This window comes from Stegostoma tigrinum, chromosome 23 (assembly GCF_030684315.1).
Source record: "Stegostoma tigrinum isolate sSteTig4 chromosome 23, sSteTig4.hap1, whole genome shotgun sequence".
In the NCBI taxonomy this organism is placed as follows: Eukaryota; Metazoa; Chordata; class Chondrichthyes; order Orectolobiformes; family Stegostomatidae; genus Stegostoma; species Stegostoma tigrinum.
The window spans coordinates 32829818-32850694 of NC_081376.1; the positions used below are offsets into that span (position 1 = coordinate 32829818).

General features: G+C 39.6%; 1 protein-coding gene and 1 long non-coding RNA gene across 5 annotated transcripts in view; one reads left to right on the top strand and one right to left on the bottom strand.

The window, feature by feature from the left end:
- LOC132210906 (uncharacterized) overlaps window positions 1–11060 on the top strand; it is a 52382-nt gene extending 41322 nt beyond the window's left edge. Inside the window, exons 2-3 of the long non-coding RNA XR_009447139.1 lie at window positions 2098–2169; window positions 10700–11060. This is a non-coding gene — a long non-coding RNA (uncharacterized LOC132210906). The remainder of the gene's footprint in view (window positions 1–2097; window positions 2170–10699) is intronic.
- crebbpb (CREB binding protein b) overlaps window positions 1–20877 on the bottom strand; it is a 161594-nt gene that overhangs the window by 25771 nt on the left and 114946 nt on the right. For all 4 annotated transcript variants that reach the window (XM_048551908.2, XM_048551905.2, XM_048551906.2 and 1 more), the window contains exons 21-26: window positions 18802–18858; window positions 17470–17547; window positions 12628–12695; window positions 3855–4005; window positions 2503–2649; window positions 2075–2188 (exon numbers count right to left, since the gene is read on the bottom strand). In XM_048551908.2, the coding sequence (XP_048407865.2) occupies window positions 2075–2188; window positions 2503–2649; window positions 3855–4005; window positions 12628–12695; window positions 17470–17547; window positions 18802–18858 (615 nt within the window). The remainder of the gene's footprint in view (window positions 1–2074; window positions 2189–2502; window positions 2650–3854; window positions 4006–12627; window positions 12696–17469; window positions 17548–18801; window positions 18859–20877) is intronic.

A 20877-nucleotide genomic window follows, 5' to 3' on the forward strand; every position in this document is an offset into this window, starting at 1 on the left:
GGTGCATGTGAAGATCCAACGGCTCTGCTTTTAAGAAAAGTAGGGGACTAATCCAAAATCTTTTGGTTAATACATGTAACTCAGTTAGCAGTATGAAAATTAACTGTTTGATCATTATTACATTACATTTGGGGGAGATTGTTATGTGAAAAGCTATCGTAATGTTGTTTAAATTACTACAGCGACTATACTTCAACAGTACACCATTAGTTATGAAGTACTTTGAGACATCCTATGGCCATGAAAACAGCTACATACATGTCAGTTTTAATAAAAATTTATCTGATTAAAAACAAAACACATATGGAGGGTCTGTGGTGTTGGCCTCGGCGATGGAGGTGGTCGCATTAGCGTTCACTATCCCAGAAGTGGTGTACCCCGCAGCAGCGGATGTGACGTCATCCCTTCAGCCATGAGTGCTCCGAAAGTGGCTACATGGCCAATGGCGGCGGGCACATTGTGGGAATTGTCCTGGGTAGGGTTGGGGATTTGGGGGGTGGAGGAAGCCCGTTCTGGTTGGCAGGCACCAGTAAGTTTACCGTTCTTACGGCTTTTACTGTCCAATAAAGCTGAGTTGAATTGAGAGTTCAGTTTGTGGATCCTTTGAAGAATAAAAGACACAAGAGGGTCCTTTGCAGGTCTGGAAGATGGAGGCTGTGAGCTGGGCTGGCTTGATTGTAGTGCCAGGATATGCCAGCACATCGCTGAGTGTGTGTGTTTCAGGAGTCGCAGGGAGAAACATTTTTGAAGGACCTCAATGTTCTGAACGTAGACAGCGTCACGCCTGGGGCTGAATTGGGAAGGTCTGAATGTGGACTGTAGTCCACTGGGGATGATTCAGTTCCATCCGCAGGTACTAAGAAAGGTAACATTGCTGTAGTACCTGGTTTGCTTCAGGACTGGTCAAGCAGTTTCAAGGCTGAAGAGACTATGAGAGAGTTGCAGTGGGAGAAAGATCCAGTGGAGGTTTCTCCAGAGGGAGGAGGGTAACTTCTTCAAGATAGGCATCCTAAGAAGAGGCTTTGCAGTGGGGTTAAAATTGTTTCAGAGACAGTAGGATACTATCTCTGACACATATGGAGGATACAGGTTCAAAGTAACTCAACAGTTCCCCTAAAAAAGGGGTATTTGCAACCGCACTAGCCAGATTGTTATTAACTGGGATAAAAATTATGGTTAGAAATAGCAAGAACTGCAGATGCTAGAGTCAGAGACAACACAGTATGGAGCTGGAGGAACACAGCAGGCCGGGCAGCATCAGAGGAGCAGGGAAGTTGATATTTTGGGTCAAGACCCTTCTTCAGAAATGGGGAGGGGGAAGGGTGCTGGGAAGTAAATAGAGAGGAGGAGTGGGGCTGGGGAAGGTAGGTGGGTTGGTTATATGAGAGTGCAGGTAGGGAGTGGTGGGAACCGGAGAGAGGGATGGGTGGGGCGGATAGGTGGGAGAGATGATGGGCAAGTTGTGTCGGGTCGACGAGACAGGTTTGAGAGGGAGGGTTGGACATGGGATGATGATGGTGAGGTGGGGAGATTTTAAAATTGGTCAATTCCATGTTTAGGCCATTGGGCTGTTGGCTGCCAAGGTGGAATATGAGGTGTTGCTCTTCTAGTTTGTGGGTTGTGTCATTATGAAACTGGAGGTGGTCCAGGTCAGACAGGGAGTAGGAGGTCGAGTTAAAATGGTCAGTGACTGGAAGTGTTGTCATTTGTCGTGTACAGAAAACGAAGATGCTCCAGGAACAGTTATCCTGGGCCTCCTCCAGCATTACAATGAGAGAAATGCTCCCGACCCAAAACGTCAACTTTCCTGCCCCTCTGATGCTGCCTAACCTGCTGTGTTGTCTCTAAAAATTATGGTTATCAGTTTTCATGGAATTTTGTTTGACTGCCTTTGGAAATGAATGGTTTTCCTGAATTAACTCATCTTTCTTTCCATGCTGCCAAGATAGAGCAGTTCAGAGTGGTACAATAGTGTGTACAACAGGAGAAGGGCATAGCTTGTTTACAGTTCTTTTCTCTGTTGCATAAAGACAAATAAATGACAAAGCCTTACTTTCATTAAAATCAAACTCACCCAAGTTTTTTCACATATTCCAGATAACCAATTAAGATTTCATGATAAACTGCCGTTCGGAGGCATCTTGGGCGGAAGAAGTGAATACTGTCGAGGTAAGATATGTACACACGTCTGCAAAATTTTGTAAGAAAAACAGGATCAGCCACTAGCTTGAGTTTAAAAAGGTCATATTCTTTATTCATTAAACATCCACCTTATGGGGCCAAAATAAAGTGAATACTAGTTTAAAATACATGTTTCTCCTGCAACAAACATTATTGTTTTTGGTACTTCAATCAGACACATTTGCCCACTCTTTTTAATAGCATGAAATGTTAATTTCTCTATTGTGCAAACTGCTAACATTACAAACAGAGGGGAAAAAAGGGAACTAAAACAGACTGCAATTAATTTGCTAAGATATTGTATGCATGGTTTGCCACTACCTTGTATTAGGAGTTGGACAGTCTGATCCATATTCCTGTACATGCATTCCAAAGAAACATACATCCACACCATCAATTTCCTCAAAAGCAAAAAGTGCTTTGGTTCTGTAAGGAAAGGTCTCTGACATTTCGCCTGTGTCCACAAACCTGAAACAAGAGACCACCTTTAGGCAAAATCTGAAGTAGATTAGAACACAATCTTCTCTAAAGTGCAGATGTAAAAAAAATCTACTATTTAACAACCAATAAATGGCGGAGTAGGAATTGAGAAAATCATATCAAAACTTCCCCTCATATTGATGCAAAAGGTCAGAAACTGGAACATGCTTTCAGCAATATTTCTCTTCCACAATTAGTCAGATGAACTCTGCAACATTGACAAAGCTGGAAGTGTAAATGTAGGCTTCCATACATCAATAGGTCTAGCTAATCTTATGAATCCAAAATCTACACCCAGCAGACAATGTAACAATGCTACAATTACGCCTTGATTTTTAAAAATCTTTCTCAGATTTAGACTATCTGCACAACTGTGTTTTCCATTTCTTCCCTTCTTTATCTCTGACACATCCAAATTACCAAGTTTGACCCAAATTTCATCTTTTGGAAATTTCTTCTCACTAACTGTTTGCTTTCTCTAATCCTTTCCACTCAACTCACGACCATCTGTTCCTTTACCTGACCTATTTCCACAATAACATCGAACTCATAACCTTTCTTATATCCTTCTCCTCAAAACCGACACCATCTTCTCTCAAAAAATTCATTTGAATCCATCAGGCCTCCAACAATTGTTCCATATTTTATTTCACTTTCTTGTCAATGCTCCTCAACATAATTATTAGTGTATTCAATTGTATTCATGTATTGGACATTAAATGAGGACTCACCTTGCTCATTCATATTGGACCAGGTTGAAACGGTATTGGCTGGGTTGGAAGTAGACAAAATATAATGTGCCTAATAAATAAAAGGCTTTAAACATTTAAATACTTGGGTGCAGTATTCTAGACTTCACACCAACTTGGCGATCTGAGTTCTAACATTTCCCACAATCCCAGGGCAGTAACCATTCCATCGAGACCCCATTTAACCCACTTCTGCCTGGAATTGAAATTAATGAATTATTTCATGTACTTTATCCGCTTCTTGTCCTAGCTGCATCATTTATCTGTCACCATCTCTTCCTGATATACAAGCTGCCTCTCCAAATCATTATCTGCATGCACCAGTTCAACTTCCAGGAATTTTCTCAGGCAGAAAGTAATTATAAAACTCACAAGTAGCCATTTTTTCATGATATTATAGATAAAGAATGTACTCAACAACTTCTAGACATTTCCTTCACTTGCCTGCTTTTCATTCCTGGTTTAACTTCCACAGTTTTATCAGAGCTGGATACTACACGAACATACACTTCGCCCGCCTCAGGATGATTCTGGCGTCGCAGAAATTTGTTCACTCTGTCTTCTAAATGATTCCCTAACCTGGTTGTCTGTAACCCTATAAACAGAAACAAAGTAAGCAAGCATGAGGAGCAGAATGAAATCTTGTTTACAATCTGCCAATTTCTTGCGTTAGGAGGTACATAATAATTAGTTGGTAGAAAGTGCTATGATAATTGAAGTGAGACACCCACATTGTACAGGATCAAAAATCTAATCAGTACATATTTGTACACCACAATATTTTGTTTCTGTTTAGGTTAAATGCAGAGAGAGCCATTATGTAGAAGGGTTATGGCTTCCCTCATGATTCATAAGCAGCAAAGCAATTCTGTCAAAAAGAATACAATAGCACCATATCCCCAACAGCTCTTTCAAGTCTGGTCTGTATTCCAGTATTACTTGCCATAGGGAATACCCAACAGTTTGCGCTGAGATTGAGTGGAAGAGAGTTTAAATCATTCTTCTGAAAGGTGAAGACTGCAGGTAAAATTCTGGCAGGCCAATTTATACCGAATAACAACTGCAGCTTTAGCTACTTACAGTCACAGCGTCAAACACATGAAAACAGGCTCTTTGGTCCAATCAGTCCAAGCCTATCTTTTTAAAATCTTTCTCCTCTCACCTTAAAATATGCCCCCTAGTCTTAAAACATCCCACCCTAGGGAAAAGACACCCGCCATTCACCTAATCTATAAACCTCTAATAAGGTCACCTCTCAACCTCCTACACTCCAGTGAAGGAAGTCCCAGCCGATCCAGCATCCCCTTATAGTACATTCCCAGCAACATCCTGGCAAATTTCTTCTGAACCCTCTCCTGCTAAATAATATCCTTCCTACAATACGGTGACCAAAACTGGACAGAGTACTCCAAAAGAACCTCACCAATGTCCTGCATTTACCCAACATAACATCCCAACTCCTACACTCAAAAGGTCTGAGCAATGAAGGTAAGTATGCTAAATGCCTTCTTAACCACCCTAGCTATGTGTGAAACGTAATTCTTTGAAATTGGCATCTGAAGCCCCTAAGGTCTCTCTATAACACTACCCAAGGCGCTACTTGTGTGTTTTACCAAAATGTAATATCTTGCAAATTAAACATCTGCCAGTCTTTAATCCATTGACCCAATTGATCAAGATTTCTTTGTAAACCTTAGATAACCTTCTTCACTGTCCACTACGCTACCAATTTTGGTGTCATTTGCAAACTTACTAAGCCTTCTATATTCTCATCTAAATCATTTACATAAAAAGACAAACAAAAGTGGACTCAACACCCATTCCTGTGGAACAGTGCTGGTCACAGGCCTCCAACGTGAAAAACCACCCTCCACCATCACTTTGTCTCCTCCTGTAAAGCCAATTTTGTATCCAGTTGGCAAGTTTGTCCTGAATCCCTTGGTCTCTGATCTTCATAATCAGTCTACCATGTGTGACCTTGTCAAAAGCTTTACTAAAGTCCAAGTAAACAATATCTACCACTCTGCTCTCAATCAATCTTCTTGGTTACTTCTACAAAAACTCAATTTTGTCAGACATGATTTCCTTCGCACAAAACCATACACACTATCCCTAATCATTCCTTGCCTCTCCAAATGCATATAAAACCTACCTTTCAGAATCACTTCCAACAACTCATCCACCACCCAAATCAGACTTATAGGTCTACAGTTCCCAGGCTTATCCTTACATCCCTTCTTAAGGCACAACCTATGCTACTCTCCAGTCCTCCAGCACGTTGCCTGTAATTATAAGCGATACAAAAATTTCTGCAAGGGGCCCCGCAATTTCCTTCCTAACCTCCCACAATGTCTTGGGATACACTAGTTCAGGTGGAGGTTTAATCACCTTTACATTTTCTAGGTCCTCCAGCACTTCCTCTTCTGTAATGTGAACTGTTTTCAAAACATTAGTATTTATTACCCTGAGTCTTGTGTCCAATTTTTTCTCCACAGTAAAAACTTGAGAATGTAAAATGCATATTCTTCAGCTCAAATGTTTTCACTGAGCAGCACCGTTAATTAGAACCCATTTTTAATTCAGCCAATGTAATATTTGATAACTTAAAACAGTATCCTTCACTATATTTCATCACATTACTTTAAATACAAGTTGCTAAGAATACACTTTATTTTTAACATTGCTTGAAGTTAAGTTTAAGCTTGACTTAAGTTGTGAAAAGGAATTTTTTGCAAGTTTTGTGGACTTATTTGGACTGGTTACTTTAAAAGAGGCAACTGAATGTTTACTGTGGACAATGGAATCTTTCTTTAAATAAGACTTCCTCAAAATCTTAGGATTGGTGATAACTGCTCCCTTTGCTGTAAACCCATCCAGGGCTGTTCCAATCAGCGACTGGCCTGGAGAGGTTCTTGTTTTATCTGGTTCAGTTGGACGAAGGCCCAAGACCAACAGATTCTGGAATGCCTGCTTTGTAGACACTGGGGAGACAGGCGTTGCTGACTGCAGAACCCCAAACCTCTGACCTGCTGCTGTAGTCAAATTATTTATATGGCTGAAAAATAGAAAATGCTTGAAAAGCTCAGTAGGTCTGGCAGCATCGGTGGAGAGAAATCAGAGTTCAGTTCTGAGGAAGGAATCATTCGACCCGAAAGATTAATTCTGATTTCTCTCCACCGATGCTGCCAGACCTGCTGAGCTTTTCCAGTAATTTCTATTTTTCTTTCTGATTTATAGCTTCTGCTGCTCTTTTGGTTTTTATTTAAATGGTTGTCCACTTCAGTTTCTAGTTTTTACAAGCATGTGGTGAAACATAGCATTCCTACATTCTGACACACACCGTATTGTGAGATGAAAGGTGCATGCTTAATTCCCATACCAGTTTTTTGAGGGACCATTCAACTGGGTGTTGGAGGATTGTGTGGGACTCTGATAAAAACCAAACTGGGATACTGGTATATCTGTATTATCACGGACCTGGCTCTTCAATTCCCAGAGATCACTTCTAAGACAAGGATAGAGAAGTTAGCTCAGCCCTACAATCAAAATGGATCATTGATGGATATCCAGTTAGGTCATGACTCCAAGTTAATGTCTAAAATTTTTCAGAAAGTTATGAGTAGTCTGAGTATAACAGTGCTAAAACCTTCAGCATACAGTCCAGACATTAGGAGCTTTCGAAAGATACCAAACAAATACATGCAGTGACCATCATGTCATGAATATCCTCATGACTGGCACAAAAATAACTTTACTTTCTTTTTTGTTCACATGGAATTCATGAATTTACTAGTTTTAGTCGTTTTGAAACAACAGGTCTAAAAAGCATCCCAAATCCCAAACATTTCAACCAGGGACTATGTTTTAGTAAAACTGCCTTTCCAAAGTCAACCACTGAAAAAATGGTCCAGCAGTCCATATAGGGTAGTCAAAAGAATAAGTAAATTGATTGCCAGAAAAAGAATCAGCTTTACAACAGAATCTGTGTCACATCAATACGTTGAAACATTATCACCAACAGGTGCTGGATAAGCAAGTATAGGTGTGTCAGGTAGTAAGCACAGTGGAGGATGAAAGAAAGAGGCAGGAGGTGGATATTTTCCATATTTAATCACCTACTGTCAAAACAGCTAAGCAGTGAATTGCTAGGATGGGTACACATCACGCTTTCATATTTAGAACTAAAAGAACAAAAGACTTACAAGGTTACTCCTTAAGTTTAATGGACTCTTTAGGGGCAAGTTAGGGTGTAAAAGTTTGATCACACATGTTGTGATTATAGGGGGACAGATGCTTATCATTTAGGTTGAAGGAATTATGCCCAGATGAAAGCAAAAATCCAATATAAATTGGAAAATCATCTAACTGAACCTTGTCAAAGCAGCTGCAGTTTCCAGTAATGTTCATACCAAAGCCTGATGGTCCAATTTAATTCTGCACCAACTACAGAAAGGCGGACTTCCACTCAATTCTTTGCCAGGAAGACTGTATTAATAGGATTGTCAGTGTTAGAATTTCTCCAAAATAGAATAATCAAAGGGATAATCTCATGGAATCTAATCCAATGCCAAGGACACCTCTGGGGCTAAAAGAAATTTTTCAGCAACTTGCCAGAGTCCAATGAAACAAGTGGTAGTCAGTGTTCCTCACAGAATAGTTTATTTCAATGATATATTCAGTGACATTCAGGAAGGCATCTTGGAACTATTAGAAGTTTTGTTTAGAAAATTACCGTTAGCTGATTTGGTGATAAACTTTGCCATATGAACTTATGGAAGTATGAGAAACCTACAATCGGATTTATCATTGGGCAAAGAATAGCAAGTACAAACAATAGAGGAGTTCCCCAGCCTTTACGCTGAATGGACATTTTTGGGATTGTGTGGGTTTTATTGCAAGTTTGTACCAAACTACAACATTAAAGTTGCTCTACTGACAAATTTTCTCGGAAGGACAGTCAAGGTAGTTTAGTCAGAGAAGTACCAGGCATCTCTTAAGAAGTTGAAAACTGTGTTAATCCACGTTGGCTACACAAAATTTCATTAAACCCTTTAAATAACAATTGATGCTAGTGATTGGGAGTGGGTGCATTTTATTATAAGAAAATGGGTTGAGCATGAAGATGTTTTATATAGAATACAGTTTGAAAGACTTATGTTTTGAAGGACTGAGGAAAAACAAATTTATTTCAAGCTTTGTAGACATACCTGAAATGGGTCACTTAAAAGAGGTCACTCATTTAAAAAAAAATAACTAGTGATAACTGCTCGGTTTATTATAGACTCTGCTGAGGTTGTTTGGAACAGTGACTGGATTGGACAGGTTCTTGATTTTTCTGATTCAGTTGGAGAAAATTCTGCTAAGAACAAACTGGGTTGCAGGAAGCCTGCTAAGATCCAGAAGGCCTGTAAGAAAGTCTCAGAACTAGTTACGTTAATGAGTCTGCTAAGAAATGCAGTCCAACAATGTACAGGTTAGGTGAATTGGCCATGAAAAAATTGCCCAGAGCGTTGAGGGATGTGTAGATTTAGGTGAGTTATAGGGGGATGGGTCGGGATGCTGAGTATCACTGTGGACTTGTTAGGCTGAACGACCTACTTCCATACTGTAGGGATTCTATGATGATCCAAAATGAAAAAAAAACTTGCTGAATTGAAGCAAGCATGGAGTGAAGAAATTGCTGAGGTGACCTTTCCCACTTCTTAAAGATGATTCAAGGTAAAATCTACTTGGCTATGTGTTCTTCTGAAATAGAGATGAAAAGAATCTGTCAAGATTATTATTTCCTGAGCAAGATTGCAGACACAACTATGCTTGATCAGTAACTTTTCCCCATCCAGGTGAGGTGATGGCCTAGTGGTATTATTGCTAGACCGTTAATCCAGAGACCCAGGTAATGTTCTGGGAACCTGGGTTCAAATCTCACCTTGGCAGACGGTGAGATTTGAATTCAATAGTTTTTTTTTAAAATCTGGAATTGAGGGTCTAATGATGATTGTCAGAAAAACCCATTAGGTTTGCTCATGTGCTTTAGGAAAGGAAACTGCTATCCTTATCCACAGCATTGTAGTCAACTCTTAGCTAGTCTCTTGGCAGCTGGGGATGGGCAATAAATTCTTGCCTAGCCATTGAAGGCCTCATCCCATGAATAACTTTAAAAGTACTGTCAGAACATCAAATGCTATGTCCTTTTTGTCTTCAAGAAAACCTACTAATCAATAAATTTGGTCATCCTTGCTAATTGGAAAAAGTATTTTTATTTTATGTTGCAATCTGTAGCATAGTGGGACTAGAGTGACAATGCAGACCTCTAGCTTTGGTCCTGAATTTCTCTCTAGATCACTTTGACACTGTGTTTTATGTTCCAACACAGCTAGTTGCCTAAAAGCTGAGAGGAGAACAAGAGAGAAATTGTTCTAAGTTGATTTGATGTTCCCATTTAGGAATTTTCTATTGTCAAATTCATCCCAGGATGTTTCAGGCAAGAACCTTCGAAGTATAAAATGAAGGCCAAACTGGCTAGCGTTCTACTTTCCCATATACTGATTAGTTTAATGCTATCTAATTGTAAAGACAAGCAGAGGTGAAAGGAGATCTGGTTTCCAACTATAACCAGGGTCACATTAGTCTAATTGGAGAATGTTTACAGCATGGGATGATATTCGACCTGTCAATCTGTCCCACTTTCTGAAATAGTAATGCAGCCAGGCCCACTTCCAGCCTTTTAACCCACGGCCCTTCAATTTCCCATTCAAGTTAATTGCTGGGAGGCGGCCAAAATTGCCCCTTAGGTTCCATGGAAAATCCCAGTCGGGATTTTCCTATTAGGCCTGATTACAATTTGGTTATAATGTAATACTCGCACCGTCATGCAGTAAACCTAACTCCATTTAAGAGTATGCAGCCCAGGATTCTAGAACCAAATGCTCATTTCACAGTCTTAAAGGAGGGCATCCAAACATATAATGACCATGTAAAAACAAAAACTTGCATGCATGTAGCATTTACAAAAGCCATTTGTTTCAAAGTGCTTTACAGCTAATGAAGTAAATTTTGAAGTTCAGGCCCTATAGTTCCTAATTTTTACAATTTTATATTTCTGCATTTTCCTTCTGGTTTGCTCTTGAATAAATGAATCTGTATTAAACCTGTACTGAACTTCTGGAAATCACTTTATAACATTGACTGAACCGTAAGTTTATTGTTTCTAACTGTATTCATGACCCTTGAACTACAAGCTTGGCTAACGGATAATCTTGCACATGGTATGGCCATCTATGTTTATTCAGCGGATGAAGCTTGACTGGTGGCCAATGGGAGGCACCATCAAAAGAAAGCATAAACAACTCAAGTCCGACAGTGTCTTCTAATGCCTTAGAATTAAAATCTGGATGGACGCCTCAGAAGGCTAGAACGGAGTCAGAAATTGGACTTAAAATGGGCACAGCATTCACTGCTACAGTTGGTGTGGAAGGCCATAGAGGAAGAGATATCAATGGAGTGACTAACTGGGCATCCTGTCTTGTGAAAGGTTATTCAGAGATTTGGTGATGTATGTATCAAGTAACATCGCTTTGGAAGCAATCTTAAACAAATCGTTTAGTGGTTAACCAAGTTTTTTCTCTCACTCCTTTTTTGTATGTATACACAAAGTGCTTTTACTCTTTCTTCCTTCTAAAGAAGTTAACTTTTTGCCTTCTCATTTATCTTTATCAACTGTTTAATAAAATTGTTGTTTTCATAAATCATTTGATAACAAGTGACTCATTCCTGTTACCTCCAAAGTATGACTCCTAATGTAAATGAGACACCACAAGTGACTCTCATAATACATGAAACAAAGCAGCTAGTTTACATTCAGCAAATTTCCACAAACAGCTTTAGGTAACGACTAGATCATCTGATTTTTGACATATTGATTGAGAGATAAATATTGGCCATGGCGTTAGGGTTATCTCCCCTGCTTTTCTTTGAAATAATTCTACAGGATTTTTCATGACCATACAAGCAGGCACATGTAGCCTCACTTTAATGTTTCATTCTAAAGACAACACCAAGTAGTGTAATCAGTAATGCAGTGGAGTGCCATCACTGATTTTTGTGCTCAAGCCCTGAAGGGGGACATGAATCTGAAACAGGCTGACTCAGAGGTTAATATGCTATCAATTGAGCTACGGTTGACTCTCTTGAAACAGAAAATGAAACTAACACTTCAAGATTTTCAATGGCATTGCCTGTACTTGCTCTACTTTAAGATTTAGGAAAGCAAGAGGGAAATTGTCTTTCTATACAACATGGAATGCAAGCAGGTCTTAACAACTTAAACCAGCTCCACCATTTAATAATATCCTGGTTGATCTGATTGCAATCACAAATCCAAATTCTCACCTACACTTGAATGTCTTTCACCCCCGTGCTTACCAAGAGTTTATCCACCTCTTGTTTAAAAATATTCAAAGACATGAATTTCACTGCCTTTTCAGAAAGAGAATTCCATAGACTCATGCCCCTCCGTGAGGAAAACAAATTCATCTCATCTGTTTAAAATGGGTGACCTTCGCTTTTAAACAGTGACCCCTAGTTTTAGATTCTGCCATAGGAGTAAACATTCACTCTACATATGCCCTGTCAAGACCTCTCAGAGAAGTACATGTTTCAAAACAAGTGATATATTGTTCTTTAAACTCCAGGGGATACAAACCTAGTCTATGCAACCTTTCCTTATAAGGCAAGCTGGCCATTTAAGGCACTAGTATGGCAACCTTTCTCTGAACTGCTCAATGTATTGATACCCTTCCTTAGAAAGCTGACCAATATTGAACACAGTATTCCAGATGCAGTCACATCAGTGTAATGTATAACCGTAAAGAGAACTTCCTTATGTTCTTATTACAAATTGAAGTGTCCACTTTCTAACCCATTCTAAACCTTATTTTCAATTTGTTTCATCCTGTCATTAAAGCGTGCTGTGAAATTCACAAAGTCACACACACACAGACTTTGCTCAAAGACTCTTAATGTTTACATTCATTGACTCTTCAGAATGCAAAGAAGAAGAAAGGCAAAAAATGGAATCCAATGAACAGCAATATTTTCATTTTGAATATTACGTACTTTCGAAGATTTGAAATTTATAAACAAATCATTTTAGCTGCCAGTGAAATGTTGGTGATACTAGTTCCCTATAGAAAGGATTAAAAAGGATATGAACACTTACTCTTAGAGCTGAATTTGTTCTCTTTTCTGGTTTTACCAGCTTTCTTCAAGCAATTGTCACAAACAAAGCTGTAGAGAGAAATATAATATTAAAAAAAACAGAATTTTACACACAAAATACTTACATGGACAAGTTCTGTGGGTAGTTGTCCTCTAAAAGAGGAAAACTAATTCTTTAAATTAGCTAATTTTCTACGAGGCATTTATTTGCACTAACTAATCTACAAATTATTTATTCACGAAAGATTTTATTAGAAAATACTGGTTAGTTATTTAAAAAAGGATAACATTATAATACAGCAAAAGTACAGTAATAGATGCAGAGGTAGTAAAATAGAAATTTACAAATTTGGTACTAAATCAAAGCCTTTCCTTAAGTTGCCTTAACAAATGAGCCTTAGACTGGAGTTGACTGTCTCAGATGTTTTATAGAATGGATTAACAAAGCTGGTATGCAGAGTAGAAACAGCCTAAAAGAGTTGCTTGAATATTGCAAGACAACTTCAGTGTGGCTTTGCAGCCCTTACGTTACTAATTGCCTGGAACTCTGGATAATGATCGAAAGGAAGGTTGGCAACTGGGTAGGCACTGGTACAAAATCAGCCATCATAATCTGCAAAAAGCTAAACAGTTTCACAATTGTGGGGGAATGGAGGAGAAATTGTGTCACCAGCAAGGTTATTTATGCAGTGATGTCCCAAACTGACCGGGACTACATGCAGGCACATTGTAAAATATACAATTTACTTTGAATCCCAAATGCAGAAATGCTGTTACAAAGTCATATCCTACTAACTGGTTAAAACAAGGACTAGAACATTATTAAAATGAAAAAAAAACCTGAGTGTATTTGTAAAAGGAGAAGGGTTTGAAAGGAATTTTCATTACATTGAACACTCCTGATTGAAATACAACAGGTGATGGATATGAACCAGGGTCTCACTCAACGCCAATGTGCATGATTTTGTTAAGAGGCGTGCAATATGTGCCTTTGTAAATAAAAGTGAGTGAATGAAGACTAGGTAGTAATCAATCAATGCTATCCCTCATGGCTTTGCTCTCTGCGTTTTGACACAGGTAGGGATATCCAATGAGGTAACCACATGTATTTATGTATTTCACAGTAGAACAAATTCTATTTTTTGGCCATAAGATACAGGAGCAGAATTAGGCCCACTGAATCTACTCTGCCATTCAATTATGGTTGATATGTTTCTCAACCCCATTCTCCTGCCTTATCCCAATAACCTGATTGCTTTCACCAATCAAGAAACTATCTAGCTCAGTCTTAAATGCACTCAATGACGTGGCCTTCACAGCCTTCCGCAGCAATGGGTTCCACAGATACAGCACCCTCTTTTGAAGAAATTCCTCTCTTTTCAGTTCAAAAGGGTTCTCCTTTCACTCAAAGGCTGTGCCCTCATTCCTAGTCTCTCTCACTACTGGAAACATCTTCTCCACGTCCACCCCATCAGGGCCTCTCAGTAATTTCAATAATATTGTCCATATCCTTCTAAAATCCAGTGAGTACAGACCTAGAGTCCTCAACTGCTCCTCATATGAACCAAGAACAAAACAGCATAGGAGCAGGCCCTCCATTTCTTGTTTAGACCCACTACTTATTGCACATACACAGTTACTATTCCTTCTGCTTGCATCCCATTCATGTATCAAGATACGCCTTAAATGGTGCTAACATGCCTGCTTCTATCACCTCTACTGGCAGGGCATTGCAGGCACCCACCACTCTTTGAAAAATTTTCCCTGCATTCCTCCCCTGAACTTGCCCCTCTTACCTTGAACCCATGCTTTCTTGTAGTTGACCTTTCCACCCAGGAAAAGTCTCTGACTATCCATCCTATCAATGCCTCTCATAATTTTGTAGACCTCTATCAGGTTGCTCCTCAGCATCCATCTCTCTCATGAAAACAATCAGTTTATGCAACCTCTCCTTTCTTCAGTGTGCCTACTCTTTCCATAGCTCCCCTCTTGCTCCTAATAAAAAGCCTCGAGATTCTCTTTAACTCTGCTAGCCAAGGACATTTCATTGTTCCTTTTAGCCCTCCTAACTCCCCATTTGAGCTCCTTTGTATACTTTCTCTATATTCTTTAAGCACTTAGTCTGTTTTAGTTGCCTATACTTTAGGGTTTTTTTTTGATTAAGCTGATAACTTCCCGTCATCCAAGGTTCCTGAAACTTGCCATTCTTGTCCTTCATTTTCACAGCAACATGCCTGTCCTATACTTTAACCAACTGGTCTTTAAAAGACTCAGATGTGGGTTTACCCTCAAACAATCTCTCCCAATCCAGATCCTCCAATTCTTGCCTAATTCAGTCATAGTTGGTCATCCCCATTTCTGGAAAACCAAAAAGATCATGTACATTGGCTCTCCTTTGTTTCGCTTACTTGTTACCTCCTCAAAGAATTCTAACAGATTTCTCAGGTCTGACGAAGGTCTGACGTTCCTGACGAAGCTGTATTGACTCAGCACGATTTTACCATGCACTTTCAAGTATTTCACAAGCTCATCCGTAATAATGGACTTTGAAATCTTACCAATGACCAAGGTAAGGCTAACTGGCTTAGAGTTAGTCTTCTGCCTCCCTCCCTTCTTAAACAAGGGTGTTACATGAGCCATGTTCCTGTCCTCTGGACTGTCCCCGACTCATGATTTCTGAAAGATTACCACCTATCAACTGCTCAGCTATGTCCTGCAGAATTCTGGGATGTACTCCATCTGGTATGGGTGAATTATCAACCTTCAGACCTTGAGCTTTCCCAGCACCACCTCTTTAGTGCTTACTATTACACTCATCTCTGTCTCCCAACCTTCGAAGTTCTGGTAGGCTGTTGGTATCTTCCACCATGAAAACTGATGCAAAGTACCTACTCAGTTGCTCCACCAATTCCTATGCTTCCCATTACTATTTCTCCAGCTTTATTTTCCAGAGGTCCAATATCGACTCTTGCTCCTCTCTTACGTTTTTCTACCTAAAAAAATAACTCTGGCAATCTTCTTTTACTAACTAGCTTACCACCATGTTTCAGCTTCTCTTCCCTTACTGCATTTTTAAGCTATTCTGGTTTTTAAAACAGCTTCCACTAATCTTCACCAAATCATATGCATTTTGTTTACGGTGTCCCTGAATTTCCTTGTAGCCACAGTTGCCTTGTCCTCCCTTTGATATGTTTCTTTTTCGTTGAGAAGAATTTCTGCTGTGCCTGCCCAATCATATGCCAGAAGCTCTTGCCATTGCTGTCCCCTTTCCAGACAATTCTGCCCAACTCCTCCCTCATGTCTTTGTAGTTACCTTTATTCAATTGTAAAACTGTTCCATCTGATTCAACCTTCTTCATCTCAATGTACAGGGAGAATTTTATCATACTATGGTCACTGCCCCTAGGGATTCCTTCACCTGAAGCTCCCTGAGTCTGACTCATTATTTATCATGAAACCCAGAATTGCCTGTTCCCTAGTGGGTTCTACCACAAGCTGCGCCATTTCTGGCACACATAAAGCACATGGAATCCACATGGATATAAGAAATTGAAGTAAGAGCAGGCCATATGGCCTCTAACCGTGATTTGCCATGAAATAAAATCATTGCTGTACTGATTTTGACTGTAACTTCATTTTCTTCCCTGCTCCCCACGACCCTGGAAATCAATTTAACTCCGTTCTGAATATTTTTAATGACACACACCTCACTTCCCTTTGCGTGGAGAATTCCAATGACTAACAGTCTTCAGAACTCTCCCTTTGTCTCAGTCTTAAATAGGAGATCGATCCCTTATCTTCAATCTGTGCTCCCAATGTCTAGATGGCCCTGGTAGCAGCAGTCAATATTCACAGAACATGCGGAAGCAAGCTATATGGCCCACTGAGTGCACATCAACCAACTGATAAGCTTCCCAACCAGACCCATCCTCTTGCTCTACCCCTGTACCCCTGCATTTTCGGTGACTAATCCACCTAACCTACACATTTCTGAACGCTATGGGCAATTTAGCATGGCCAATCCACCTAACTTGTACATCTTTTACAGGGGAGAAAACTGGAGCACCCAGAGGGTACCCACGCAGACATGGGGAGAACGTGCAAAAAACAGACCGTCACCTCAGGCTGGAATTGAACCTGGGTCCCTAGCGCTGTGAGGCAGCAGTGCTAACCACTGAGCCACTGTGCCCCACTAAATACACTCAGCATATATTGTCAAGCCTCCCCAGAATCTTATATATTTAATAATCCCAGTCATAATAAAAAGGTAAATCTTAGACATAGATGTTACATGGTGACTTGTCATGTGTCATTCATTGTATCTGCAGAACGCTAGCAGACAAAAGCAAAGCAAATTGGATGTTTTATTATGCTAGCAAATCAACAGAGTTCAGTGTCCACCATCCCTACTTAGTGATAAATAATGAAAGAGCACTCTTGGAACTGCTGCCAAGACTATGTGCAGTTCTGATTAACACAACGCAAAGTGGTTAATTCTACCTAAGGTCATTAGAAGAAGAACTCATGTCAGAAGTTACAGAAATGGCAAATTAGGATTCTTCAGTCTTACGAAGAAAGATTCCATTGGAAAATAATATACTGACACAGGATATTCAACAGGCTGAAGTAAACCTAAACATTTTCAGATACGTAAAGACAGCTATCAGAAAAATTATTAAACAGGGCGGTCAACCATTGCAATGTGTTGCCCGGGTGATTGGAGGCCAGTATACATTCAACCTAAAGAAATATCAAATTTAATGAGATGGAGGAGTTTGGGAAATCAGGCACCTTTAACCTAAAAATCAACTAGGTCAGCTAATGACTCAACAACACCACCTACCCTGAAGGCCAGATAGTTTCATTATGAAGCACGCAGATTTGATGCATTTTGCGAGCACATTCTTTACATTCAACAAAGCTAAAATAAGAAAATAGAATGTCAGGTTCCCAATACTGCAATTGTAACAATATTCATCAAAGATGGTAACTGTATCAAATGCATTATACAATTTTAGAGTAATAAAACAATTCTACAAATAACCTTTAGTAAATTTGCTTCATTACAACAAGATGGGACACAACAACCACACATAATGTGCCAATAATTAAAATTAGGATAATTTGTTAGTGGTCTTGGAAGAAAATGCAATTGGAACAGAACTAGAAAAGCTATTAAGTCAACTTAATTGTTGAGTAATTATTCCAAATGCTAAAATGGCTGCCGACTCCCATGGATGAGGGCCAATGACCTCAAATGGCTGCAACAGTCTCCATGTCCAGATTAGTCTGCACATATGCTACTGATGTCAGCATGTTCTATGTGCAAGTTCAGACTGCCCTGCCTTTATTTCACATTCACGGTCAACGCCTTCGTGCTGATTTAGTCTGGGACACTGGATTGGGCAGCAGCTGAGCACTCTGCTCTGTTCTTTTTGGCACTTGCTTTTGATCCTTGCTAAATATTAAACTTGCTGCTATGCCTCAGTACACCCCTCTGTTCTGGTGTTGGCCAAACTGCTGGCAGCCCTTTTGTCCCAGCAGCACACCGTGAGCAGTGGTTATTGCTAGGACTATTACTTGTAAAGCTGTTCAGCAGTAGAGCCAGATTGAGAGGAAGGTCTTGTTGGTACATTTTTGGGGCTCGCCAATGGACACGCGAGGTAGCTACTACTATGCAGTCTCGAGGTTGAATTTCAGCCAAGCTGCTTTGGGCCATTAATCAGTTATCTTAGGGCAGAAATCACACAACACCAGGTTATAGTCCAGCAGGTTTGTTGGAAAACACACGCTTTCGGAGTGTAGTCCCTTCACCTGACAGTCCATCCCAGTCCAACAGCGGCACCTACACATCAGTTTCTTAAGCAGGATCACAGCCATAAAGCATAGGTGCACGTATTGATCCCACATGCAGCATGCCAAGCCACAGACCTGGACACAGCATATCAGTTTTTGGGCTTTGATGTACCTGCTTATCTCAGCCCCTGACTCTGGTGTCTCAATCAGCTTGTGGGCAAGGTCACTGGATGACTTCCCCACTGTGGATAAAATAATTATAGGGACGGGCTGCTGGCATTTTACCAAATTTTTTGTATCTCCATTTGCCATTCCACCTTATGGTAGCATAAAATCTCAACCCAAGTGACAGGGAGAAATGGATATTGAGGGTACTTACGGCTCAGGATCCAACGTATCATTTTTTTTCTTTTCAAATTGATCTTTTGAAATGGTTCTGTAGAAAGGTAATAAAATGAAAATGGACTCTGATTAACAAATCAATACACTATACTTTGCCTCCACTCTTGGTTGAGTACAGTGCTTACATAACAGACAATTATCTGCATGCATCCCTTCCACATACCCAGCCCTCAATAGACTCTAGCCCTACATACAATATTTGACTTCGAGTGCAATTCATGCCAGCCAATATACAAGCAATTTCCTTGTACTTCAAGAACTACAAGCAAACTCTTAAAAAGTTATTAATACGTTAAATACTACAATGACTTGAGATGTACTTTTCCCATGCTTCATTCCAATGTTCATTCAAGTAGAATTAGCTAACTGACTCTTTTTCCTTACAGGAAGTAAGAGAATAACTAAAAGTTGCATTGAAGGAAAATTGTACATGGATGGAAAATAACCATTTATGTGCGCAAATCACCAAGACAGTATCACCTAATGTGAATAAAACCAACACGATGGAACTGTTATTGTTTAGAAACAAAAATATGCAAGCATCCCACATTGCATGCAACAGCTTTGATCGATGTAGCAACTCAATGTAATTTCTTTGATTAAAAAAACTAAGGTGGAAGTAATATCCTGACTCTTGATTTTCTAATCAATAAAACACTCAAGGCAGACTTATATTGAAAGTATCTGTCCAAACTCTTGGTCTTCCCTATCTGAATATCAAGTATTTGATGAGTGGGATCATCCAAAGCCAAAAGCCCACCAACTGTGAGTAAAAATGTACTGAAACCTTATGACAAGTGCAAAATAAACAACAAAGCAGAAATTTCAAAAAGGATTCTAGATCAAACTTATAAAGAACAAGACACAAGCTCAACTTATATTAAGTCTGCAGGAAAGTAGTTACATTTTTCAGGCACCTTGATGAATTCAAGCATTCAGTGTTCATGAACTGAATTCCCCGACTACAGTGGATGGCATGTTCTACTCAAATCAGCAAAAGAGACATAACTAAGCTGGGAAGAACTTATTTTTCCAAGTTAGCAAATCAAGATGATAATGAAATTGTTTGAAGGGGATGTATGAGCAGATTCAACGGTAATTTTCAAAACAGAATTGTGAAAATATTTGAACAAGGAGCATAATGCAATGGAGAAAGAACAGGAAGAATGGAACTAATTGGTTAGCTCTTTCAGTAGTTATCACAGACACAATGGACCAAACGGCCACCAGACTGCAAAATTGAATGATGTGAGACGCTTCATGAACTTTCTGGATACTACAATGTGCTAGAAATTGGAGCTTCATGATCAAGAAGTTGCAATTGCCTGGAGCACTGTTTGCAGACAGGCCTCATAGATCTTCGAAAGCCGTCAACTTGCTGTGTAGACATGAAGGTGGAAGTAGCAGGCAACTAGATTATGCATTTTTAGAGCAATATTGCTACATGCCCAAATGTACACCTGCTCCTTTATCTAAGAACATAAGAAACTGCTCCAATATTCAGTGTTCAAAACAATCATGGATGGATCATTGGCTTCAACTCCATTTTCCCATCCACTCCGTATTTTCTCAATCTGTTGAAAGATTAAGCCTTTACATCATCCTTAACTATAGTGAGTAATAGTGCATTCATAACCCTCTGCAGTAGAAAATTCCAAAGGTTCTGAATTTCCTTTGCGTGAAGAAGGTTTTCCAGTCCAAAATGATCGGCACATATCCTAAATCTGTGTTCCCAATATTCTACATTCTCAAGTGAAGGAAAGGCAAACTGAGTACCAATCTTACCAAAATACTTCATAATCTTGAATGTTTGAATTATAGCACCTATCATTCTTCTAAACTTCAGAGAATACAGTCATAGATGCACAGCTGACTTATTCATCATATTTCAATATGCTCATACCAGGAAACAATTCAGTGATATTGTGTTGTACTGGCTCCACTGCATGTGCAGAAAACTTGGTTTTAACTGGCACCTTGAGAACCAGCACTCTCTATAAACCGGTAATTATTATACACCTGAAATACTGGAAGTTAACTGAATTATTGCAAT